This window comes from Scyliorhinus torazame, chromosome 18 (assembly GCF_047496885.1).
Source record: "Scyliorhinus torazame isolate Kashiwa2021f chromosome 18, sScyTor2.1, whole genome shotgun sequence".
Taxonomy (NCBI): Eukaryota; Metazoa; Chordata; class Chondrichthyes; order Carcharhiniformes; family Scyliorhinidae; genus Scyliorhinus; species Scyliorhinus torazame.
Window position 1 is genome coordinate 150,541,316 of NC_092724.1, and position 27,406 is coordinate 150,568,721.

Genomic DNA, 27,406 nt, shown 5'->3' on the forward strand with positions numbered 1-27,406 from the left:
TCATTCTTCTGAAGTCCAAGAAGTACAGACCCAACCTGTTTAATTTTCTTATATGGCAGTCCCTCCATACCCGAGATCATCCTAGTAAACCGCCTCTCTGCATTGCCTCCAAAGATCATATATCTTTCCGTAAATAAAGGGACCAATCTGTAAACGGTATGCCAAATCTGGCATGTCTAGTCCCTTGTACATTTGCATCAACATCTCTTTACTTTTCTATTCCAGCCCCCTTGAAATAAAAGCCAGATTTCCATTTGCTTTCCCTATGACCTTCTGCACCTATATGCTAACTATCTGGATTTCATGAACAGGAACCCCCGAGTCCCTTTGTGCTACAGCTTCCTGCATTCTCTCTCCATTTAAATAATAATCCGCCTTCTCATTCTTTCATCCAAACAAAATCAAAATCGCTTATTGTCACAAGTAGGCTTCAAATGAAGTTACCGTGAAAAGTCCCTAGTCGCCACATTCCGGCGCCTGTTTGGGGAGGCTGGTGCGGGAATTGAACCCGCGCTGCTGGCCTTGTTCTGCTTTAGAAGCCAGCTGTTTAGCCCACTGTGCTAAACTAGCCCAAAATGAGCCAGCTCACATTTTCCCACATTGAATTTGATTTGCCAATTTTCTGCCTTCTTACTTAGCCTGTCAATATCTCTCCGTAAACCATCTGTATCCTCCTGACAGCCTGCCCTCCCTCCCTCCCACCAATGAGATCATGCCTTTCCAATTGCACTGCTATTCTGATGTGAGGGCTTGAACAATTAACTGTGAATTGGAATAAGGACATCATCCTTTGGGCTGCCTCCACCTGCTGCTTCTTTGTCATTCACCCACTTGTTCTGTGCATGCTCAGACATTTGGAGGTCAGAATGAAGTCCACAACTAATTCAGTAGCCAGACGAGCCTTCACTTGTTGGGCTGGAGGGGCAGGAGTTTGCAGCACCAATTGTTCCACGAGGAGGAGGGAGGCAATTGATCAGATTGGCTGGAATGTTTATCCACAGGAGGGGAAATTTGTGGCCGGATGGCCTCCTGCGAAACCGCTTCCTCTTCTTGCACCGTTGTTTGTTTTGTCTCTTTCCCTATTTTCTCACACTACTCAAGAATCTGTCTCTCTTTCAATCTCCGTTCCTCGTTCCATCCCTCTTTCCCGAATCTCTTTTCTTCTGCACAAATTGTTAACCTCACAATCTCCCTCTTTCCATATGGAACCGTGGACAAGTTATGAAGCAGAAAGAGGCCAGTCAGCCTATTGTGTCTGCGCTGGCCAGAGCAAGAGAAAAAAAATAAACCAGCCGCTTATTTTAATCCCATTTTCCTGGTCCATAGCATTGCAGTTTCCAGCACTTCAGAGGCAGATCCAGGTACCTTTTAAATGAGTTGAGCATTTCAACCTCAACCACCAACATAGGAAGTGACTTACAGATGCCACCCCCCCCCCCCCCCCCCCCCAACCTCTGGGTGAATAAGCTTTTCCTCATGTCCCCTCCATTCCTTCTAACAATCACCTTAAATCTACTACCTTCTCCTCTCATCTCTCTCAGCAAACTGGTGGAGGCTGTGATTAAATGGGTTACTTTCAAGAAGTGAGTGCTATTGATACATTGAAACACTAGTATTTTAGGCAGACCACATGTGATCCCTTAAATAGCTCGGGCGGGATTCTCCCAACGGCGGCTAAGTGCCGATGCCGGAGTACAAAGGGGAGTGTTTTACTCCGGCATCGCCGCCCATTCCGGGACCCGGGCCGGAGAGTCGGTACATACCCCGACCGGCCGATTCTCCAACCCAGCGTGGGGTCGGAGACTTCCACCCCTCATCACTTCTCTTACTGTGATTACGGAACTATCCATTTCCTACTGTTAAAATTTGCCATGGGTTTTTGTTCCATTGCACCTGCTGGTAATCTGCTCCACAATTTCATTGTCCCTTCAATAAAAATCTTCCCTGAAGGTATCATTCATGCAGAAGTTACTGAGACAAACACAGAAGTAGCTGGCATTTACAGAAAAAAATACAAGGGCTCACACATGAAATGCTAGCACTTACACCGAGAATACTGCCACTTATACTGAAAACACTGGGACTCGCACACAAAATGCCAGGACTCACACAGAATATACTATGACTTACACAGTAAGTGACGTTGTGATTCAGGTACATTCTGACTCTCTTCCCCAAAAGGGTCTATTAAAGCAATGCAAGCATTTTTACCTGAAAGTAAAATAAAAATGAGACTTAAAATATTTTATACACAGGACCCTAAATATTGTTTAAATATTTGTAGTAAAGAGTAGTGAATGTAACAACCTTCATTATTAGATTAGATTATTATTCAGATTAATGTACATTAATAATTGCATGCACCAGTTTAACTTTTATTCATTTCAGTTTTATAAAGTTTATCTGTAAAATTAGGGAACTGCTAATATAAGGGGGTGGGTGATTTACAGACATCCTTATATAACACATCTAATTCTTAACATACAGTCACAAAAGCCCTGGACTGGTATGTGGCAAGTAAACTTTGTTCAACAACAAGTGCCAAGCAAAGAGGATCCCCAACAAGAGAGTCTGACCAGCCATCATCGTATTTAATGTCATTATCATCATTAAATCCCCTAACGTTGTTAGCCTGGGAATTGTCATGGATCAGAAGCTGAAGCAGCCACATAAATGTCAAGGCTATTGGAACAGGTCAAAGGCTGGGTATTCTGCAGCAAGCGACTCACCTTCTGACTCCGCTAAGTCTCTAAAATGTCTACAAGGCACAAGTCAGGATCGAATACTCTTCACTTGCCTGGTTAGGTGCAACTGCAACAACAGTCAAGAAACTCAACACTATCCAGAACAAAACAGTCTGCTTGACATCCCATCTAGCACCTTATGCTTTGTTACAAATGTGAGGTTTTAAAAGATAGTTATGTTTTAAACTGTCTCCTTTAAATCAAGGTAAAAGGGAGTGGGTGAGAGGAAAATTTGACCCCCTCCTAGTTCTGCCTGGCAACAAGACCATGTGACCTGGTTGCCATGGGGACAGGGTCCAGGTCAAGCCCTATTGAAAGAGAGATGCCAATCTTTAACAGCTGGAGACAAAGGAAAAAGCAGCTGGCCTTACTGCAGACAGATTTACTGACTCAGAGGTCCTAGACAGATGAAGATTGAAAAGCAACTGCTGTAATTAGCAGAGGAAAAGACAGAGGAAAGATTTCTATTAGTTATGAGGCAAGCTGATGGTGGGAGCCCATTCTCTGGTCGTGTAGACGGGACCTGTGGAAATTTAAGGACCCTGGAAAATTCACCCTGGTATGGCTAGGAGAAGGAATAGCTGAAGTGGGCCTTGCTGCTAGAACTCGGTTCAGGGATTCTCAGTAGACTGATGAAAATTACTTTTGATGGACACTGGATGGTAACGAAATGGGGAAAAGCTGCGAGTAACTTTGGCCCGGTTCCCCTGAAGATTGCAATTCTGTGGGGATTGCAGTGTAAAGTATAAACATGACATGGGGTTTTCAGTTGTGTTAGGAAGTAAAGGGGTGATATATTTCCCTATAGTTTAGTGTATTAGTTGCCTATTAGAAATGTTTAGTCAATGTTGCTTTTAGTTTGTTTGTTACAATAAAAGTCTTAAAACACAAAATCTTGTCATGTGTTTCTTTGAGTTGATCACTAGAGAATATAAATTTATTTTTTTAGAAGCTATCTGTCTCTGCGGGGATCATAACAACACTCACTCCCTCCACCACCAGTGTACAGTGACAGCAGTATGTACGCAACTACACAATACACTGCCCCAAGTAAGCTGAGGCTTCATTGACAAAATCTCCTAAATATGTGACTTCTTCCACCCAGAAGTACAAGGGCAGCAGCTGCACGGGAACACTACCACCACCAAGTTCACCTCAAAACCAGATATCATCCTGACTTGAACATGTATTGTTATTCTTTCATTGCTGGGTCAAAATTCTGGAACTCGCTACCCAACAGTACTGTGGGAATATCTTCACTGCTTGGACTGCAGCAGTTCAAGAAGATGGCTCACGACGACCTTCTCTACTGTAACTAAGGATTGGAAATGAATATTGGCCTTGCCAGTGATGACCACATCCCATGAATGGAAAATACGAGTATTTTAGTCAATGTATGGCTGTAACAAAGCAAGTGACATAGGAAGTAACACCAGGGGGTTGGGGCAGAGGAACATGGAGCCAAATCTTGCTCTGGAGACTCTCGTCATCGTCATAGTTTGTGAGCGCTTGGTTCCTTCACTTCTGCTCCTTTTCATCATCTTTTTCTTTATCATCAGACCCTCCACTGTGATAAATTTGCAGGAAACAAGGGTATCAGAATGGGTGAGCTTATACCCCTTAGGCCCAAGGAGACAGAGAAGGTTACAAAAATTTCTGGCTTGATGCTGCTTCACAAGGAAGCCATAGTGACTGCACCTGTACACCTGCAACGTGCAATATCCCAACCATCTCTCCATCTTCCGCAGGTAGAATGGAGTTAACCATTAGAAACTCTTTACCTGTTTCTCAGAGTGGGGCCAGCTTTCCAGTTCTCTGATCCCCTGCCTTTCATGTGCATTACCTGTGAGATCAAAGGAAGGGAAGGGAAACAATTGTGAGATGTGTCCCACATCATATCAGACAGCTGGTGCAATGGATCTGATTTCATCCCATTCAAATAAAGGATGGGCTAAGTTCTCTACGAAACTGAGTGCTGTTAGGGGAAATGACACATGTTGTACGGTCCCAAGTCAGTGACCCCTTAACCACAGCACAGTCTGACAGCTACTTATGCAGTTAGTAATTTTAGACAGTGAACAATGTCTCTTCACCCAGATGATCTGTCTCAAGTGAGTTGTTCATGTCAGCCAAAATGATCCTTCCCGCTCACTGACCACATATCCATTCTCTCGCAGGATCTCCATCTAATGGGGCCGGGGCATCCAGAGTCATTTCCTCCCCCCAACTCCCCACCCCCTGCCGCCCAAGAGACCACCTCAGAGGAAAGCTCCGAGGAGGGCACCGGCAAGGAGTCAAGGCTATCACCCGCTCCTTCTATCAGATCAGAGGCACACAGCTCGGTGGGTAACATAGATGGACAGGCCTCTGGGGCACAATCTGGTGAGCACCACACCGTTGCTGATGCACATCAGGTGGAGGCAGGAACATCCAATGGAGACAGCAGTCGGAGGTCTGCTGGTTCCCAGGACTCAGCTGGGTCCCAGCCAGATGCCAAGCCTCTGGACAAGGTTCTCCCAGAGCTGATGCAGATGACAGGGCACAGCCGTGAGATTTAGGAGGGGGTGTCAGCGACATTTCAGCGACTGTACAGTCGATTGGAGGAGCCCCAAAGGCTGCAGGCGCAGGCAATGGTGCCAACAATGCATGGCCCTGAGGCCAACACTGCTAGGGAGGTGACTGTGTTGTTCCTTGTCTCTGAATAAAGCTCGTAGTCTTAAAGTTGAAGTAGATGCTTTGTTGTGAGTTTGTTCTCTCTCCTGCGCTTAACTTATGTTACATCTGAGCTGCCTGTCTGTTCTGCTCCCAGCTGCCGTTCCTGTGAAGTGCCCTCTAACTTCCTGTCTGTCTCTATTTATACCTCTCCCGTGCTCCCTCTGGTGCTTGCTCAGTTGTATTGCATCTACATTGACCCCTTGTATATATACAGATCACTACATCCCCCTTTTTTTCTTTTACATATTTTCTGTACAGTGGTAAAGAAAATTGTACAAAACAGTTAGATTACTTATGATATGTATATCTGTACAAGTGGTGATGATATTGATTATTATACAAAGTCAATTGATATTTATGAGTCCAATCTGAATAAAAACATTTATGAGTCCAAACTTTATGAATTTGGTCATTGAGTTTTTTTTCTTTTTTTTTGTTGACGTGGTGATATTGATATTGCAACTCCTTTGTGAATGTCGTCAGTGTTCTTGTGTGTTAAGTAACCAACAAGTCATCCCGAGGTGTTTGAATGGTCGAACCACTGATGTTGACTGACATGGACGTTTTTTTGTGCTTGTGGTATCGATTTAATGTGTCATCTGCCTTGAAAGCTGGTGTGCTTGCTTGTTCTGGAGCAGATGTGAATCCGTGAGATTCTTTGTCATGCCATGGCATGTTTATAGTCTTGTCATTGTTTTGCAGCATGCTGTGGCATTGTGCAAAGTTGCACCATGTTGTACAGGTCGTTGTTTCATTGTTGGTGTTTCTGTTGTTTCTGTCTTTGTTGTTTCATTGTCGTTCTTGTTGTTGTCATTCGTGTTGTTGTTTTTGTCATGCTTGTTGTTTCTTCATTCATTCATAGAATTTACAGTGCAGAAGGAGGCCATTTGGACCATTGAGTCTGCACCGGCTCTTGGAAAGAGCATCCTACCCAAGCCCACAGTCCCACCCTATCCCCATAACCCAGTGACCCCACCCAACACTAAAGGCAGTTTTCGACTAAGAGCAATTTTTATCATGGCCAATCCACCTAACCTGCACATCTTTTGGACTGTGGGAGGAAACCGGAGCACCCGGAGGAAACCCATGCACACACGGGGAGAACGTGCAGACTCCACACAGACAGTGACCCAAGCCGGGAATCGAACCTGGGACCCTGGAGCTGTGAAGCAATTGTGCTAACCACCATGCTACCGTGCTGCCGTGTTGTTTTCGTTGTTCTTCTTGTTGTTTCTGTTTTTGTTGTTTTCATCATTGTTCTTATCGTGCTTGTTGTTGTGTTTGTTATGCTTCTTGTTGTTTTTGTTGCTCTTGTAGTTTTTGTTGTTGTGCTTGTTCTTGTTCCTGCAATGCTTCTTGTGGTTTTTGTTGTTCTTGTTGCGCTTCATGTTATTTTTGTTCTGGCTGTTGTTGTTCTTGTTTCTGCTGTGCTTCTTGTGTTTTTTTTTTCTTGTTGTGCTCAATGAGTATTCCATGTGGATAATTTGAGTAATTGTCACAGTTATTGGTGTGAATGTCCTTTGTGGACCTGGAGGACAATGTCCGCATCTTAGAACATAGAACAATACAGCGCAGTACAGGCCCTTCGGCCCACGATGTTGCACCGAAACAAAAGCCATCTAACCTACACTATGCCATTATCATCCATATGTTTATCCAATAAACTTTTAAATGCCCTCAATGTTGGCGAGTTCACTACTGTAGCAGGTAGGGCATTCCACGGCCTCACTACTCTTTGCGTAAAGAACCTACCTCTGACCTCTGTCCTATATCTATTACCCCTCAGTTTAAAGTTATGTCCCCTCGTGCCAGCCATATCCATCCGCGGGAGAAGGCTCTCACTGTCCACCCTATCCAACCCCCTGATCTTGAGTGGTGGTGACCACGGCATGGCTCAGTCTGTGACAACCATGGCTGAGGGCCGCAACATCATGTCCTAGTTGCTGAGGAACATGTCCCAGACACATATGGGCATTGCCAAAGCACTCCAGAGCTTGGAGCCAGTCACTGAGGACCATCGCTGAGGGCTCAACACCAGTGCAGACAATGGGGAGCCTCCAGGACTGGCAGCGCCAGGTGACTCATAGGCCTCTGGAGCTCATTCCAGCTGCCCCTCCATCCCATGGAGTCCCTCAGGGCACAAACACACCATGAGGGAGGAGGCTCTGCACTGGCATCATCAGCCAAGACCTCAGCGGGTATCCCTTGTCCCCCACAAGCCAACCCGTCATCCTGGGGTGTCCTCGAAGATACCGGGGATGTTTGAGTGCCCCAGGATGTAGCTGTCATGCAAGCTCCCAGGCCAGCGGGCACACACGTGCATGATTCAGAAGTGGTGTTCGCACACGATCTGAACATTCAGGGAGTGGAACTCCTTCATGTTAATATAGGACACTCCCTAATGCCCCAGTGCTCGCAGGGTTACTTGCGTGCCATCGATTGCTCCCTGGTGCTGGGGAATCTGGCAATGGCAGCAAATTCTGGAGGCCAGGCATCTTGGTGGGCCTGGTCCAGCTCGAAGGTGACATAGTTGGATACCCGGGCATACAGAGCGCTCACCTTCCGGATGCAGCTGTGAGCGGAAGAGTGTGATATGCCACACAGGTCCCCTGAAACAATCCAGAGGCATAAAAGGTCACACTGCATTGACCTTCACAGCCACTGAGAGTGGGTGTCCTCTTCCTGCATGAGGTGCCATGTCCACAAGGATGTGGCACCAGTGCGGCACTGTCTCTCTTCTGAGATGCAGTCTTCTGTGGCACATGGTGTCCGTCAGCTCATTCAATGACCAACGACAACTGTACACTTTGTACACGCAGGCCTCCCCTTCTGGGTCCTTCATCGGCCTGATGGGTGGCCAGGTATTCAGGATGTGCAGCAGCCTTCTGCACACGGGGTGCCACCTCCAGCGTGCGTTGTAGCTGCTGCCTTCCACAGCGTCTGTCCACCTCGGCAGCCACAAGCAACACAAGGGCAGCCTCCAGAGGATCGATTCCACCAAACATCATTTTACTTGGGAGGAATTGGAGAAGGAAAGAGACTGACAGTCAGCTAGGCCTTCCACCCCGGGACCCTCAAATCCCTCAAACCTCCCCCACCCTTACTTGTCCCGCCTTCTCTCAGAGTGCCGTCCAGCGAGCCAGTTGTGCTGGCAAACTTTGCTCTGCACACTGACCCCCGGCCACGTCAGGAACCCCTAGACCCCAGATCTCTGCCGGGAACATTGCGGAGGACATGCTCAGCTGCCCTCCGCTCATCCACACACCTACCCTCTGCCCGCAAGAAAATTCTCAGTGGTGAAGCCCTGCTCTGTAGTGTTTGATTGTTGGCAGCTGCTTCTATGGTGCTGATGCTCCTAGTGTTCAGGCACACTGTTCAGGCATCAGAGGTTGCTGGACATGCAGTACACTAATCATCCTCTGAGGCATGGCACGTGTGCCCTCTCGGGAGGTACTTGAGAGTTGAGGAGCGTGAAGTCACAACTAACAAGGCCACTTCCTCATTTGAAATAGCCTTCAACTGTGAAGCTAGAGGCTGCTCACAGTCAAAGGGGGTGAAATTGAATTTCAGGATAGAAGCTGCAGAAGGGTTCTGTCCTCGGGGGGTTTGGAAGGCCTCACAGATGCAAAGCCCCTCACCCCCCTGATCTAGAATGCTTCAGCCCCCCTAACCAAGCCCAAGCCCCTGAGGTATGCCACCACAACTCCCCCCAACCCCCCCTACCTCCATCCCCCCCACCTCCATCCCCCCCACCTCCATCCCCCCCAATTGCCCCTCCCCCCTCCTCCCTCCTCCCCCTCCCCCTTCCCCTCCCCCTTCCCCCCCATCCCCCAGCACTGGGGCAGCAGCTCCGGTGTCCTTGAACTGCATGCCAGAAAATGGAAATGGCTACACACCTCCTCACTTGCCCTGTTATTACGCTCTGCTGGTGTTTCTAACATATTTAGGCTTTAAATATTAGTTTATATTCGTGTGAAGGTTTGTGACTGACATTTGTGAGATAAATTACAAGTACATAGTGTTACCGATTAAGGTTAAATGCTGTCAGAATAAGCACTTTGTTCAAAATTTGTTTGTGGTGTCCTGCCTCATTGATCTTGGTAATAAAAGCAATTTGGATGGCATCTTGAGGCAAACCTATCTCAGAAATAAATTAAGCCCATAAAATATTTAATCATTTTTCATCTCAGTAAACGTCGAAGAAAAGAAAGCTGAGTTTAATAAAATCCCATAGGAAACAGGGACAACCAAACAGAAAAGGAAGTGTGCGATCCACATTTTAAAATGATTCACTTTGTTTTCCACCTTGTAAAATTACAGGGATAATAAATAGAAAGTGGTACAAATTACTATATGTTCTTCTTTACTGATTTTCTCCTGCATAGAACCTTAGTTAGGCCACACTTGGAGTATAGTGTTCAATTCTGGTCGCCACACTACCAGAAGGATGTGGAGGCTTTAGAGAGGGTGCAGAAGAGATTTACCAGGATGTTGCCTGGTATGGAGGGCATTAGCTATGAGGAGAGGTTGAATAAACTTGGCTTGTTCTCACTGGAACGGAAGAGGTTGAGGGGCGACCTGACAGAGGTCTACAAAATTATGAGGGGCATAGACAGAGTGATAGTCAGAGACTTTACCCAGGGTAGAGGGGTCAATTACTAGGGGGTATAGGTTTAAGGTGAGAGGGGCAAGGTTTAGAGGAGATGTACGAGGCAAGTTTTTTTACACAGAGGGTCGTGGGTGCCTGGAACTCGCTGCCGGAGGAGGTGGTGGAAGCTGGGACGATAGTGACGTTTAAGGGGCATCTTGACAAATACATGACTAGGATGGGAATAGAGGAATACGGACCCAGGAAGTGTAGAAAATTGTAGTTTAGTCGGGCAGCATGGTCGGCACAGGCTTGGAGGGCCGAAGGGCCTGTTCCTGTGCTGTACTTTTCTTTGTTCTTTGTTCTCTCCCTTTCTTTCTTCACATGATGGCTTTGCTGAGGTACAATCCTTGACAGGCTCACGTGTAGTACCTCAGTATATTCATATGTGAAACTAGATAGTGAGTGTAGAGGGGAATCTGACTGTCGGGCGTCATCTCGGAGCCCAGTCCTGTTCACATCCTAATTTCATCACACACATTCACTCCCAGTAAGGATCAGTCACTGGTGCTATCAGAAGCAGGAAATCTAGCTGATCTTCACTCGAGGGCATTGAAGCCAGTTAGCCGATATCTTCTCAGCTGATTCACCACAGACAGGATACTGAAATTGGGAGCCTTGCTGGTGTGTACAAGTCAATTGGACAAACTTTAAAAATAATTAATAGTAATAATCTTTATTGTCACAAGTAGGCTTACATTAACACTGCAATGAAGTTACTGGAAAACCCCTTTGTCGCCACACTCCGGCGCCTGTTCGGGTACACTGATGGAGAATTCAGAATGTCCAATTCACCCAACAGCACGTCTTTCAGGACTTGTGGGAGGAAACAGGAGTACCCGGAGGAAACCCACGGAGACACGGGAGAACGTGCAGACGCCGCACAGCCAGTGACCCAAGCCAAGAATCAAACCTGAGAACCTGGCGCTGTGAAGTGCTAACCATTGGGCTACTTGGTGATGTATGGGAGCAGTCAGGAAGCATCTGCAATGAAGTTACTGGAAAATCCCTTTGTCGCCACACTCCGGCGCCTGTTCGGGTACACTGATGGAGAATTCAGAATGTCCAATTCACCCAACAGCAACAAACAAAATTATGAGGGGCATAGACAGAGTGGATAGTCAGAGGCTTTTCCCCAGGGTAGAGGGGTCAATTACTAGGGGGCATAGGTTTAAGGTGAGAGGGGCAAGGTTTAGAGTAGATGTACGAGGCAAGTTTTTTACGCAGAGGGTAGTGGGTGCCTGGAACACGCTACCGGAGGAGGTAGTGGAAGCAGGGACGATAGGGACATTTAAGGGGCATCTTGACAAATATATGAATAGGATGGGAATAGAAGGATACGGACCCAGGAAGTGTAGAAGATTGTAGTTTAGTCGGGCAGCATGGTCGGCACGGGCTTGGAGGGCCGAAGGGCCTGTTCTTGTGCTGTACATTTCTTTGTTCTTTGTTCTTTATCTGGTTCCAGTCGTAGTGATAGAGGGTATCCAGATTCCCGAGGGTTATAGTGATAGAACGTATCCAGACACCCAAGGGTCATAGTGATAGAGGGTATCCAGACTCCCGAGGGTTGTAGTGATAGAGGGTATCCAGACTCCCACGGGTCATAGTGATAGAGGGTATCCAGTCTCCCGAGGGTTGTAGTGATAGAACGTATACAGACTCCCGAGGGTCGTAGTGATAGAGCATATCCAGACTCCCGAGAATCGTAGTGATAAAGGGTATCCAGACTCCCGAGAGTCATAGTGATAGAGGGTATCCAGATTCCCGAGGGTCGTAGTGATAGAGGGTATCCAGACTCCCGAGGGTCGTAGTGATAGAGGGTACCCAGACTCCCGAGGGTCGTAGTGATAGAGTATCCAGACTCCCGAGGGTTGTGGTGATAGAGGGTATCCAGATTCCCAAGGGTCGTAGTGATAGAGGGTATCCAGATTCCCAAGGGTCGTAGTGATAGAGAGTATCCAGACTCCCAAGGGTTACTGTGGGCTTTAACCAGTGAAAACCCACAGACAACCAGTGCAAAGCACATTCAAGCTCATTATTGGATTAGAAAAGTCTACCATAGACAGTTGATTTGATTCATAACTTCTGTCGCCAGATGTTATCCTGGAACCACACAGACCTCAGAGAGACGATGCTTGTTAATCTTAATCTGGCACTCTCCAGTGGCCATATCAAAATCTACTGGTTGAGGCCTCAGAACAGGGGGCAAAATTCTCCGTTATCGGTGGAAAGTCCGCCGATCGGCGCAAAAAACGGCGCAAATCCGACTTGCGTCACGTCGGAAAAATGGGTCGATAGTCTCCGGCCCAAAATGGGCTAGCAGCGACATAACGGGATCCGCGCTTGTGCAGTGGTTCACGCCGTGCAGCGTCATACGCGCTGCACGGCGTGACGGCTCATAAGGCCGCGCTGCTCCCCCCCCACCCGACCGCAACACCCGACCGCAACACCCGACTGGATGGCTGGCCGTCGCTCAGCCCCGAGGTTCGAGTCATGCGATGTGGAGGCGCTCCTGGACGCGGTGGAGCAGAGGAGGGACGCCCTGTATCCCGGGCACGGCCGCAGAGTTGCCCCACGCCACAGCCGGCGTCTGTGGAGGGAAGTGGCAGAGGCCGTCACTGCTGTGGCCCTGACACCACGGACAGGCACCCAGTGCCACAAGAAGGTGAACGACCTCGTCAGAGCAGGCAGGGTGAGCCTCCCCATATCCCCCCTCCCCCATATCCCCCCTCCCCCATATCCCCCATATCCCCCTCCCTCATATCCCCCCTCCCCATATCCCCCCCTCCCCATATCCCCCATATCCCGCCCTCCCCATATCCCCCCTCCCCCATATCCCCCCTCCCGCATATCCCCCATATCCCCCCTCCCCATATCCCCCTCCCCCATATCCCCCCTCCCCCATATCCCCCCTCCCCCATATCCCCCCCTCCCCCATATCCCCCCTCCTCCATATCCCTCATATCCCCCCTCCCCCATATCCCCCTCCCCCATATCCCCCCTCCCCCATATCCCCCCTCCCCATATCCCCCCTCCCCCATATCCCCCCTCCCCATATCCCCCATATCCCCCCTCCCCCATATCCCCCCTCCCCCATATCCCCCCTCCCCCATATCCCCTATATCCCCAAGTGAATCCAGCCCTAACCTTAACCTCTGCAATGCACGCGCAACCGATGGCGTGCATTCATATACCTGCCTAACACTGTTGCCTTTTACTCCTGCCCCGCCCCCCCCCCACAGGAGAAGCGCGCACACAACAATAGGGAGCATGTGAGGACTGGAGGAGGGCCCGCTGATGAGAGGCCACTGACCGTACACGAGGAAAGGGCCCTGGAACTGGCTGGCGGACCTGAGGACCGGGAGGTTGCTGATGCAGAGGTCGGGGGCGTACTAGCGAGTGAGCCACCGACAGCCCGTCCCCATATCCCCCCTGCCCTATATCCCCCTCCCCCGTATCACCTGATCACTGCCTGATGTCTAACCATGCATGCTTCATTGTGTATCGCAGGACCAAACGTCCAGGCACCCATCCCCGCAGATGCACGTCGCCCGCAGGATGCCCCTCGGAGACCACAGGAGACGGAGAGACCCGCACCCTCCAGCATGCGACGCCCGCAGGATGCCCCTCGGAGACCACGGGAGACGGAGAGACCCGGACCCTCCGGCATGCGACGCCCGCAGGATGCCCCTCGCACACCACGGGAGACGGAGAGACCTGGAGCAACAGGGAGACGACACCCCCGTCACGTGCGGGAGCGACCACCCAGCGACGAGGGGGGCAGCCACAGGCCCCCGTCACATCCAAGCCAGGACACCACTACCCAGGACACCACTACCCAGGACACCACTACCCAGGACACCACTACCCAGGACACCCCTACCCGGGACAGCACTACCCAGGAAGACGAAATACCGGACAGTGACTCAGAGTGGATGGGTGGAGACGAACCCCCACCCCAAAGTGCCATGGACTCAGAGTGGGACGAAGAGCACGACACAACGCCACTGCTGTCACCAACACCCTCCACCATCGCAGAAACACTCACCACGGTTGGGCACTTTAGTGATGAGGCGTCTGGTACACTCACTGGTGCGCACAACACAGCCGTCCCGGTACAGCAGGTGGAGGTAGGAGCAGCAGAGGGACCGGGCGGTCGGAGGGCAGCCCAGCCCAAGCGAACATCTGCCGCCCAGATGGATCCCGGGTTCCTGCAGTTACCACACCCACACATAGATCCGATGCAACCACCGACCCGGGGACGAGCGAAGAGGGTGACGGGCGGCTTGCGGCGGCTGCGGTCGCAGGTGGAGGAGTCCACCCGCGTCCAGGAGCTGGGAGTGGTGCCGGTCATGCGTGCCACCCAGGCTGACACCGCACGGGTGGCGTCCGCGGTGGAGGCAATGGGTGCGACGGTGTCAGACATGGGGAACGGTTTGCGAGGCCTGGGGCCTTCCGTGCAGGCGGCGTCTGTGGCCCAGGAAATGGCTGCCCTCTCACAGGACGCCATGAGCCAGTGCCAGCGCCAGATGGCAGAGGCGCTCAACGCCATAGCCCAGTCTCTGCAGGCCATGGCCCAGTCTCTGCAGGCCATCGCTGAGGGCATCGAGATCAGTGGCCATGTGCGAGCCGGCGTCGTACTGTCACAGACAGGGTTTGCCAACCCCCTGGGCTCCATGGCTGCAAACCTGCAGACCCCTGTCGATACCAGCACGGGCCTCCAGGACTGGCAGCGCCAGATGTCGGGGGGGCGTCGGATGGCCAGTCCGTTCGCATCCCCCACCCATGTAGAGGCCTGGGGGCCATCGGGCACCCCGAGGGAGGAGGAGGTGGTGTGGTCCGTCCCGGCTCCCTCTGTAGGGGAGGTCCCGGTACACCGCGACACCTCGGATTCCCCCCCTTCCGTCCCAGGTGCATCGGGTGGGCAACGGGCAGGACAGGCTGGCAGCTCGCCATCCCAGTCGCCCGGGCCGCAGCCTGGCCCATCTAGGCCAGGACGCCCCAGGAAACGGCCGCCAAAGGGATCCAGTGTCAGAGGGCAGGAATCACAGGAGTCCACCTCCAGTTCTACTGTACCGTCTGGGGAACCACGTAGATGTAGTCAAAGGGCCCGTAAGGCCAAACAATTAGACACTGAGTAAGTTGGCATGGGTGCAGGGCACAGATGAGTTTTAGGGGCTAGGGCACGTGCATGAACTCCTTTGGTTATTAAAGTCAATGTTACACCTACCGAAGCTGCCTTTGTGCTCTGTCCAAAGTGTGCGGGGGTGTCATGTACGTTGAGCGCAAGTGTGTGTGTGAGGGGTGGTCTTACCTCAGCCCCAGGTGAGTCTGCCCCCTTCCCCCTGGGCCGCCATCAACATCCCCCGGGCAGAGGACGGGACCGTGCGCTGCAGTGTCACAGCCGCATGCAGGGATGGTCCGGGTGGATGGTGGTACTGTGGCCATGGGTCAGACATAGTCCAACGATGTTGAGCCAGGGGCTCATCGCAGGGCGGGTTGTCATCATCCTCCATGGCCTGCGTTAGACACGCGTCCACCCACAACTGTGTGAGCCCGGCCCGTTGTGCCGCAGGTGGATCGGCAATGGGGGGGGGGGGGGGGGTGGGTGGTGTGCATGCGGGTGGGGTGGGTGGGGTTGGGGAGGGGGGTGAGGGTGCTGGGTGGGTGGATGGGTGGGGGGTGTGGGTGGTCGGCTGTTGCCATGGTGTGCGGTCTGTGGCCATACTACCCGATTCCCACGCCCATCTAGTCAGTGAAGCGGGCGTCTATCAGTCTGTCCCGTGCCCGCTGGGCCAGCCGGTAACGGTGGACAGCCACCCGCCTGTGTCTACCCCGTCTGCCCTGACCATTGCCCCCATCCCCCTCATCTGGGGAGGACTGGGCCTCTTCCTGCTGCTCCTCCACTCCGCCCTCCTCTGCCTGCGGCACATCGCCCCTCTGCTGGGCTATGTTGTGCAGGACGCAGCACACCACAATGATGCGGCCGACCCTATCTGACCGATACTGGAGGGCGCCCCCAGAGAGGTCCAGGCACCTGAAACGCATCTTCAGCACACCAAAGCACCTCTCGATCACTCCCCTTGTCGCTACATGGGCATCATTGTAGCGGTTCTCCGCCTCATTGCGTGGCCTCCGTACAGGCATCATCAGCCACGATCGCAATGGGTAGCTCCTGTCGCCCAGCAACCAGCCCCTCAGCCGGGGATGGCGTCCCTCGTACATGCCGGGGATGGATGACCGCGACAACACGAATGAGTAGTGTACACTGCCTGGGTGACGGGCGCAGACGTGCAGGATCATCATGCGGTGGTCGCCGACCACCTGTACGTTCATCGAATAGGTCCCCTTCCTATTAGTGAACACGGCCCTGTTATCTGCAGGTGGCCGCACGGCGACGTGCATCCCATCGATCGCGCCCTGGACCATGGGGAACCCGGCAACGGCATAGAAGCCCACGGCCCGGGCATCTTGGCTGGCCTGGTCCACGGGGAAGCGGATGTAGCGGTGCGCCATCTGTCACTGCCCGGATGCACCGGTGCACCGATGTCTGCGATATGCCGGACAGGTCCCCACTCGGTGCCTGGAATGACCCCGTTGCATAAAAGTTCAGGGCCACCGTAACCTTGACGGACACGGGGAGAGGGTGTCCCCCGCCAGTGCCACGCGGTGACAGGTGTGCCAGCAGGTGGCAGATGTGTGCCACGGTTTCCCGGCTCATCCGGAGTCTCCTCCTGCATTCCCGGTCCGTGAGGTCCTGGTATGACTGCCGGGGCCGGTACACACGGGCGCCCTCGGGTGCCTCCGTTGCCGTGGGGCCGCGACGTCCTCCTCCCCCTCCTCGTCCTGTCAGTCAGGTGTCCCTCCAGCCTGGGCGGCTGCCGCCTACCCCTCTGCGGCAGCCTGCGCCGCCTCTCTGGCATGCTCCTCCTCCTCCTCCTCCTCATCCAGGGCAACATAGACATGAGCAGCTGCCACCACGGCGGCCAACATCGCTGGATGATCTGAAAACATGACGGCCTGGTGGGGGGAAGGGGAACGACGACATGTCATCATTGCCCATATCCCCTCCTCCCCCCAGCCAGGTGGCATGGACCGCATGGGTCCAACTGTTGGAGGCTGGCACCTGGCCAGGTGGACCAACTCACTTGCCCTCCCATCCCCCTCCTCGGCACGGACCCCCCCCAACCTCCACCCCAGCACGGACCCTCCCCCCAACCCCCAACCTCCACCCCGGCACGGACCCCCCCCCCCAACCTCCACCCCAGCACGGACCCCCCCCCCCCCCAACCTCCACCCCAGCACGAACCCCCCCAACCCCCAACCTCCACCCCGGCACGGCACGGACCCCCCCCAACCTCCACCCCAGCACGGACCCCCCCACAACCTCCACCCCAGCACGGACCCCCCCCCAACCCCCAACCTCCACCCCGGCACGGACCCCCCCTCCAACCTCCACCCCAGCATGGACCCCCCCCCCAATTTCCACCCCGGCATGGCATGGACCCCCCCCCAACCTCCACCCCAGCACGGACCCGCCCCAACCCCCAACATCCACCCCGGCACGGACCCCCCCCCCCAACCTCCACTCCAGCACGGACCCCCCCCCAACCTCCACCCCGGCACGGCACGGACCCCCCCCCAACCTCCGCCCCAGCACGGACCCCCCCCAACCTCCACCCCAGCACGGACCCCCCCCAACCCCCAACCTCCACCCCGGCACGGACCCCCCCCCCCCAACCTCCACCCCAGCACGGATCCCCCCCCAACCTCCACCCCGGCACGGAGCCCCCCCAACCTCCACCCCAGCACGGACCCCCCCCAACCTCCACCCCGGCACGGCACGGACCCCCCCCAACCTCCACCCCAGCACGGACCCCCCCCCCAACCTCCACCCCAGCACGGACCCCCCCCAACCCCCAACCTCCACCCCGGCACGGACCCCCCCCCAACCGCCACCGCAGCACGGACCCCCGCCCCAACCTCCACCCCAGCACGGACCCCCCCCCCAACACCCAACCTCCACCCCGGCACGGCACGGACCCCCCCCAACCTCCACCCAGCACGGACCCCCCCCAACCTCCACCCCAGCACGGACCCCCCCCCAACCTCCACCCCAGCACGGACCCCCCCCCCCAACCCCCAACCTCCACCCCGGCACGGCACGGACCCCCCCCAACCTCCACCCCAGCACGGACCCCCCCCCAACCTCCACCCCAGCACGGACCCCCCCCCAACCTCCACCCCGGCACGGCACGGACCCCCCCCAACCTCCACCCCAGCACGGACCCCCCCCCAACCTCCACCCCAGCACGGACCCCCCCCAACCCCCAACCTCCACCCCGGCACGGACCCCCCCCCCAACCTCCACCCCAGCACGGACCCCCCCCCCCAACCTCCACCCCGGCACGGCACGGACCCCCCCCCAAACTCCACCCCAGCACGGACCACCCCCCCAACCTCCACCCCAGCACGGATCCCCCCCCAACCCCCAACCTCCACCCCAGCACGGACCCCCCCCCCAACCCCCAACCTCCACCCCGGCACGGACCCCCCCCCCCAACCTCCACCCCGGCACGGCACGGACCCCCCCCAACCTCCACCCCAGCATGGACCACCCCCCCAACCTCCACCCCAGCACGGATCCCCCCCCCAACCCCCAACCTCCACCCCAGCACAGAACCCCCCCAACCTCCACCCCGGCACGGACCCCCCCAACCTCCACCCCAGCACGGACCCCCCCCCAACCTCCACCCCAGCACGGACCCCCCCCAACCTCCACCCCGGCACGGACCCCGCCCCCCAACCTCCACCCCAGCACGGACCCCCCCCCCAACCCCCAACCTCCACCCCGGCACGGCACGGACCCCCCCCCAACCTCCACCCCAGCACGGACCCCCCCCAACCTCCACCCCAGCACGGACCCCCCCCCAACCTCCACCCCAGCACGGACCCCCCTACCAACCTCCACCCCGGCACGGACCCCCCCAACCTCCACCCCAGCACGGACCCCCCCAACCTCCACCCCGGCACGGCACGGACCCCCCCCCAACCTCCACCCCAGCACGGACCACCCCCCAACCTCCACTCCAGCACAGACCCCCCCCCAACCCCCAACCTCCACCCCGGCACGACACGGACCCCCCCCCCAACCTCCACCCCAGCACGGACCCCCCCCCCAACCTCCACCCCGGCACGGACCCTCCCAACCTCCACCCCAGCACGGACCCCCCCCCAACCTCCACCCCGGCACAGCACGGACTCCCCCACAACCTCCACCCCAGCACGGACCCCCCCCCAACCTCCACCCCAGCACGGACCCCCCCCCAACCCCCAACCTCCACCCCGGCACGCCCCCCCCCCCCCCAACCTCCACCTCGGCACGGACCCCCTCCCAGCACTCCCCCGGAGCCCAGCCTACTCTAACCACCCCCCCCCCCCCCCCCGCCGCACACACACACACACAACCCGAGACACACCCCTCCTCACGCAATCAGACTGCGGCCACGCCATCGCCTGCCCAGAGCCAACCCCCCAGGCCGTCACTCACCTCCACGCTGGTCGGCGTGAGCCTGGAGCACCGGGTCACGCCGATGAAAAGGAGGTTTGATTCACGTCGACGTGAACGGTCATCACGTCGACGGGACTTCAGCCCATCCGGAAGGGAGAATATCGGCAGGCCGAAAATCGGCTGCCTTGCGCAGACCCGTGACATTCTCCGCGGCAGCGGCGACATTAACGCCCCGCCGACTTTTCTCCCTTCGGAGACTTCGGCAACCGGCGGGGGCGGGATTCACGGCAGCCAACGGCCATTCTCCGACCCTCTGGGGGGTCGGAGAATGGCGCCCAGGATCCCTGCCCAGCCTCTGAGCTGGGATTGGTGTGTGCTGCAGGGAAATTCAAGAAATATAAACACAAAAAAGAATGTTCTTTCACACTCAAAAGAAGAACATAAGAGTAGAATTTGACACTCCTTAGGAACAAGAACCATTAAACCAAACAAGTCCAATCTTTCAATCTGCTTTCCCTCAAACTGCCTTCAGCAGAAATGCAAAAAATATTTTAAACTCTCCTGAGTGGTTTTATTTATTCCATCCTACTTCTTGTGAGATACCAAAACCATTGTGAACAATTTCAGGAATCATTAAATGACAGGGCTAAACCCACTCATGCCACATTCTACAGTGACTTTAAGTTGAGTTTTTGTGACACTGGCAGACGTCTTGTGGAGCAGTGGGTAACATCCCTACCTCTGCCCACAGAAGGTGTGTTCATTATGTGGCCACACAGGTTGACAATCAGCCTGTAAATCCTTCCAATGTGCCTGATGATTCCTGGTCAGCCAGACTGCAGACGGCAAGGGCAAAGCACTGCAGTACTTTGCCAACCATAATCAGGTACCGATCCAATGGAAGACCATGGTTACCAATACCCTCGTACGGCATGGCCCCTGAAGGAGGCGGAGGATACTGGTTAAATGCCAATCTGTGCTTGGGCACAAACGCAGGACCACAAGGTGTCCGCAACAAGTACATAGTTTGATTGGTGCGGTCCTGCAGTACAGTCCCCAGAGGTTCTGCCACATTGCCCTGGTTTGCTGTGCCCTCCACAACTTGGCACAGCAGCAGGGTGACATCCTGGAGGAGGATGAGGAAGAACGTGTCACTTCCTCTGATGAGGAGGTGGACCAGGAGGGAGATGTGTGGATGCCCGAGGAGGACGGAGGACAGGCAGCGGCAAGGGTGCGCATGGGCAGGAAGACCAGGGATGCCCTCATCGCTTCCATGTTCTCCCAATAGGAGGATTGTTTGTCATTTATTTTCCCGATTAAGGGGTAGTTTAGCGTGACCAATTCATCTACCCTGCACATCTTTTGGGTTGTGGGGGTGAGACCCACACAGACAGGGGGAGAAAGTGCAAAATCCATACGGACAGTGACCCAGGGGCGGGATGAAACTGGGTCCTCGGCGCCGTGGGGCAGCAGTGCTAACCCCTGCAGCACAGTGCTGCCCACCGCCTAGTGAGGATTGTTGTCCAGCATCTCCACAAATCACCCCCCCCGCAAAGTACTCCAACACCCCCCCCCCCCCCCCCCCCCCCCCCGCAGAAGGGTTAATTAGCATCTGATCAGGATGCTGGGCCTGCATTGGTCACGTTTGTAAATCTCATGTCAAGGCAGGAGGGTGATGACGATTCACAGTGAGGAAAGCTGCGATGCTCCTCATGCTCTGCTGATGTCTGACTCCTGTCGGTGTGCTGACTGATTCCCGGTCTCCTGTCTGAGTGAGGGAGCGGGGGAACATTCCTTTGTTCTGCAGCTCCAAAGGGGGAAGAGGGGAAAGGTGGAGGGTTTACTGAGTGATAGCCGAGGTCTGCTAGAGAGTCTCTCACTGAGGGTGTCATTGGGTCTTACCCTCAGCTTTGAGGGCCTGTGGGGAGAGCTGAGTTCAGATGGGGTGATGACCTTTCCATGTGGCAGAAGGGTCAAAGACAGTGAGGCCTTAAGGCTTTGATCTTTAAAAGATTTTATTTTGGTGGCTAGTAATAGCAACACATTGTTCAAACCCTAACAACCGGTGCCTAACTTAACCTGTGCCCACTCTTGTGCACCTAGAACTCCTTAATCTTACAAAGCCTACCACTACATCTAGGTGTGTTACCAGGGTGCACATCAGAGGTGGAGGTGGCCAGCTGACTTCTGCACCATGTAGTCTGAGATGCCCTTGGTGGGCATCCTCTGGAGGGCTTGGATCTGGAGGGACATAGCCAACCTTCAGGTGTTACTTGTGATGCCGTGTCACCCTGTTTTGCCCATTGCCCCTCAGATGCGCCAGTGTCAGGAGGCGGGGGGGGGACTACCAAAGTCTCCTTGGGGGAGGTCCTGGGATGAGCTCCAGTGGTTCCTTCTCCCTCGAGGTGCTCATTGGGCCCTGGGTGACATTCTTCAGGAAAATTCCACCCTATATGTTTACTTGATGTCCAGAAAGCCAACCAAGAGGGGCAGCACGGTGGCGCAGTGGGTTAGCCCTGCAGCCTCAGGGCGCCGAGGTCCCAGGTTCGATCCCAGCTCTGGGTCACTGTCTGTGTGGAGTTTGCACATTCTCCCCGTGTTTGCGTGGGTTTCACCCCCCAAAATAATGTGCAGGGTAGGTGGATTGGCCACGCTAAATTGCCCCTTAATTGGAAAAAAAATAATTTGGTACTCTAAATGTATTTTAAAAAATGGTGTGTTAAATAAATAATCACCAGTAGAACAGAATTGTACCAATGACAGAGTTCTTACTGGATAATGGGTGGTTAACTATCTAAATTTTGGGTGACTTTGATTATGAATCCAAAAACTAAATATGAATCCTTATCCTTCATTATGTTTAACTGAGCAATCTTTGACTAATAGCCTATCGAATAAGTCCAGGAGTACTTTATTACTTGACTAATTTTAAAGCAAACTTGTATTTAGTGGATGTTGCACTGTAATGTTGTTTGAAACTGGTCACCATCATGTACACAATTATTTTTTTTTACAAATTTAGAGTACCCAATTCATTTTTTCCAATTAAGGAGCAATTTAGCGTGGCTAATCCACCTACCCTGCACATCTTTGGGTTGTGGGGGCGACACCGACGCAGACATGGGGAGAATGTGCAAACTCCACACGGACAGTGACCGAGAGCCGGGATTGAACCTGGGACCTCGGCGCCGTGAGGCAGCAGTGCTAACCACTGCATTACCATGCCGCCCTCATGTACACAATTATGTACAAATTTCATATGTATTCTCACAGAACATGAATGCCAACCACCGAGTGTGTTGCAAATTGAAAAGAGTGAATGTTTCTGTCTTCAGAGCATTTGAGATGTATTACCCTGGAATGAACACAATTTGTACCTTGGTCTTTTAAGTGAGGGATTACAATGTCATTGAATCTTCTTTGTGCATTTTCTGGTGTATCATATTTCATTAATTCCTTCGTGCCACAAATCTTAAATTGTTTTGTTTCTAATATCATAGTATTTACAGTACAGAAGGAGGTCATTCAGCCCATCGAGTCTGCACCGGCTATTGGAAAGAGCACCCTACCCAAGCCCACACCTCCAATCTATCTCCATAACCTAGTAACCCCACCCAACACTAAGGGCAATTTTGGACTCTAAGGGCAATTTAGCATGGCCAATCCACCTGCACATCTTTGGACTGTGGGAGGAAACCAGAACATGCGGAGGAAACCCACGCACACACGGGGAGAACGTGCAGACTCTGCACAGACAGTGACCCAAGCCGGGAATTGAACCTGGGACCCTGGAGCTGTGAAGTAATTGTGCTAACCACTATGCTACCATGCTGCCCTAAATGTTTCCTTTGATCAGAAATGGGGTATTTTGGTATTCACAAATAAAAATGTTATTTACGTGTTGATTGGATTGGTGGATTTAAGAGGCGTGTCTGCATATATACAATTGTTATGGAGCATTTCTCTGTGATATAACTGCAAAGTAACAATAAAATAGTATGTTCATCTTGACCTCAGAGGAATTGAGGGGTTAAAAATATGAGGTTGCTTTTGTTCATTAGATATGACCAATTGCGTTGTTTGAATAAAGGGAAGATTTGTGCATTGCTCCTTACCTGGGAGACACTGTTCAATGTATTGTGATATGATATTTTGCCTCAATACAGAGATCAGCACAAGAAAATGTAATGATGAATGGATCAATTTTGCTAGTAATCAAGATGGTTATTGTTTTCAAATGGAGAGGATGATTGTATTTATTTAGAAAGGAGTGCTTACTATCAGTAATTGGATAATTGACCCAGTACAGACTTTCCTCAATATTTATATTATGGCATTAACGTTCACCCAACTTCATGTTTCCATTTAGCAAAAAATAAATGTATTAGTTGTTTAGCCTTTAAAATCTGATTTGAATCTAATTTCTAGTATTCCTAAGGGAGTGGGATATTGCTGCGTGGTGCTCCATTTAATTCAGTCAATAGATCACTTTAAGTAAAGACAACTGTTAACCCTTAGGCTCACAGCACTATGCAAGGGCAAATTACATAAAAATAAAGCTTTTGGGACCATGGAGGTAATGAACAATTGTTGGAGGAATTGCAGAACCATTCAGGAGAGAAAATTGTACTGCAAAAATCTAAAATTGTAATACTTTCTAAATAAGTTAATCTGACCAATGACGCTTTTTGCAGTCTTTTCTACTTCATTCTTTCGATGTCTTAATTACAAATCCTATTCAAGAAAAGAGATTTTGAAATGACAAAATGTACCTATCCTTTTATTAAAACCAACAATACTATTTTTTGGTCAGAGCCAAAACGGGTGAAAGTCATTTTAGCTCTTTGAATTTTGCACATTTTGTCCCTGTGAGAATTGATATTAACTTTGTGCATTTTGTCTGTGTTCTGTCAGCTCCTTAAATAAGCAACAATCCCACTTTTGTCGCACTCAGTCATTTGGAGAATACGAACATATGAAATAGGAGAAGTAGGCTATTTGGCCCCTCGAGCCTGGTCCACCATTCAATAAGATCATGGCTGATCTTCTGTTCGTTTCAAATTCCACATTCCCATCCATGCCCAATAACTGTTGATTCCCTTGACTAACAAGAATCTATCTACCTCCACCTTTAAAGGTAGTCAATGACCCCGCCTCCTCCACCTTTTGAGGCAGTGTTCCAAAGTTGCTCAACTCTCGCAGAGAAAAAAATTCTCCTCATCGCTGTTTAAAAGAGTGACCCTAATTTTAAAACAATGCTCTCTAGTTCTGGACTCACCAATAAGAGGAAACATTCTTCCCACACCCACCTTGTCAAGATCACTTCAGTCAAGTCACCCCTCACTTTTCCAGTGAAAACAAGTCTTTCCACATTTTCTCATAAGACAACCCGCTCATTCCAGGTCTCCATCTAGTAAACCTCCTTTGAATAATTTCTGACGCATTTGCATCCTTCCTTAAACAAGAAGCCAAAACTAACACACTGTATTTGAGATGTTGTCTCACCAATGCCCTATGTAACTGACGCATAACATTCTTATTTATATGTTCAATTCCTCTCTTAATAAAGGATAGCATTCTTGATTACTTGCTGTACCTGCAAACCAACTTTCGTGACTCATGCACTAGAACACCCAGATCCCTCGGCACCTCAGAATTTTGCAGCCATTCTCCATTTAAATAATGCTCTTCCTTTTTTATTCTTCCTGCCAAAATGAACAACTTCACATTTTCCTACATTGTACTCCATCTTCTAGAGTTTTGCCCAATCACTCAATGTATCTATATATATCTTCAATCTCTTCTTATGTCCTCTTCACAACATACTTTCCTATTTATCTTTGTGTCATCTGCAAATTTAGTTATCATGCCTTAATTCCGCTTATTTAAGTTGTTGATATAAATTATGAAATGTTGAGGCCCCAGCACAGACCCCTGCAAGATATCACATCTTATCAATCAGAAAAAGACCCATTTATGCATACTCTCTGTTTTCTGCCAGCCAAACAATCTTCTCTCCAGCGTAATATGTTACCCCCTACACCATGACCTTTCATTTCCCGCAATAACCTTCGATGTGGTATTTCATCAAATGTCTTCTGGAAATCCAAGTTTCCACAACACATGTTACTCCATCAAAGAACTCTAAGAAATTGATTAAACATGATTTCCCTTTCACAAAACCACGCTGACTCTTCCCTATTATTTTGAGTTTTTCGAAGTGTCCAGGTACAACCTCCTAATAATCGATTCCAGCACCTTCTCCATAACAGATATCAAACTAACTGGCCTATCAGTTCCCTATTTTGTGCCTTAATTCCTCCTTGAATAGAGGGGTTATATTTGCTACTCTCTAGCTGATGGAACCTTTCCAGAATAAAGAACATTTTGGTTAATTAAGACCAACGCATCTACTACCTCTCTTGCCATCGCTTTTAAATCTATCAGCACCCAAAAACCTGTCAACCCGAGCTCAATTAGTTTGTTTGCCTTCTTTTCCTTCTTTAATACACCCCTCAATATTCAGCACCCAATCTTGTCACCAGGACTCAACAATAGCTATTAGATTATATTTATTTACTTCAATGGGGGTGGCACGGTGGCGCAGTGGTTAGCTGCTGATGGGACGTAGGCTTTAAACCCGCCTTCGTATGATTTTACCTGACATAGGTGCGAAAGTGCACCACAACCAGGAGCTGCAAGGGTGTCAATAATACTGAGTTCAGATCTTATATTGTAGAACTCCATACATTGACCTCTGGGCCAGTGTGAGTTGATGTTCCTCATCACCTCTTGAAGAGTTTGATCCTTCCTGGTCTCTTCTTGGATCTCACATAGTTTCATATCTGATACTAGTAGTAGTGTGGAAATAAGATTGACATGCAGGTCTACATCTTCAGCAATTTCACTCCTAATATTTTGTATCGCCGCTCTCGATAATGCATCTGCTAAGAACAAATATTTGCCTGGCATGTAGATGAGATTGAAGTCCTAGCCTTGTAACTTCATCATCAACCTCTGAATGCACGGAGACATCTGGTTGAGATTTTTCATGATGATGTTAACCAAAGGACGATGATCTGTCCCAATTGTGAAAGTTGGAAGCCCATACATGTAGCCGTGGAATTTCCCCAAGCCTACAACAAACCCAGGCATTCTTTCTCGATTTGAGCGTACCGCTGCTCGGTTGTCGTCATGGATCGTGATGCATACGCGACTGGTTTGCAACTGTCATGTTTGAGTTGCAGAAGAACTACTCTCAGAACACCTTTGGACGCATTTGTTGACATTTCAATCTACTTAGGTGGGATAAAAAATGTGAGAACTGGCGTGGTGGTTAGTGAAGTCTTGAGCTTCTTCCACTCTTGCTCACGTTGCTCAGTCCAAGTGAAATCTCTTGTCTTGTGCAGGAGTTCACGTAGATGTGTTGTTTTTGCTGACAGGTTTGGAACTAATGTTCCTATAAAACTGATCATACCTGGGCAGCAGGGTGGCACAGTGGTTAGCACTGCTGCCTCACGGCACCAAGGTCCCAGGTTCGATCCCGGCCCTGGGCCACTGTCCGTGTGGAGTTTGCACATTCTCCCTGTTTTGCCCCCACAACCCAAAGATGTGCAGGGTAGATGGATTGGCCACGCTAAATTGCCCATTAATTGGAAATGCCCCTTAATTAGAAAAAATGAATTGGGGTACTCTAAATTTATTTATTTTTAATATTTTCTTTTAAAAAATTGATTGTACCCATCACTCTTAAGATGGCTTTCTTGTCATGTGGTTTGGCATGTTGAG

The 27,406-nt window shown here is 51.8% G+C and overlaps 1 protein-coding gene across 2 annotated transcripts in view; it reads right to left on the reverse strand.

Annotated features, from left to right (window-relative positions):
* Nucleotides 1–27,406, reverse strand: part of tmem235b (transmembrane protein 235b) — a 78,999-nt gene that overhangs the window by 41,987 nt on the left and 9,606 nt on the right. The window contains exon 2 of one of the 2 annotated variants that reach the window (XM_072483582.1): nucleotides 2,131–2,211. The exons of the other annotated variant lie outside the window; for it this stretch is intronic. Coding sequence (XP_072339683.1) covers nucleotides 2,131–2,211 — 81 coding nt within the window. The remainder of the gene's footprint in view (nucleotides 1–2,130; nucleotides 2,212–27,406) is intronic. 2 annotated transcript variants of the gene reach the window in all.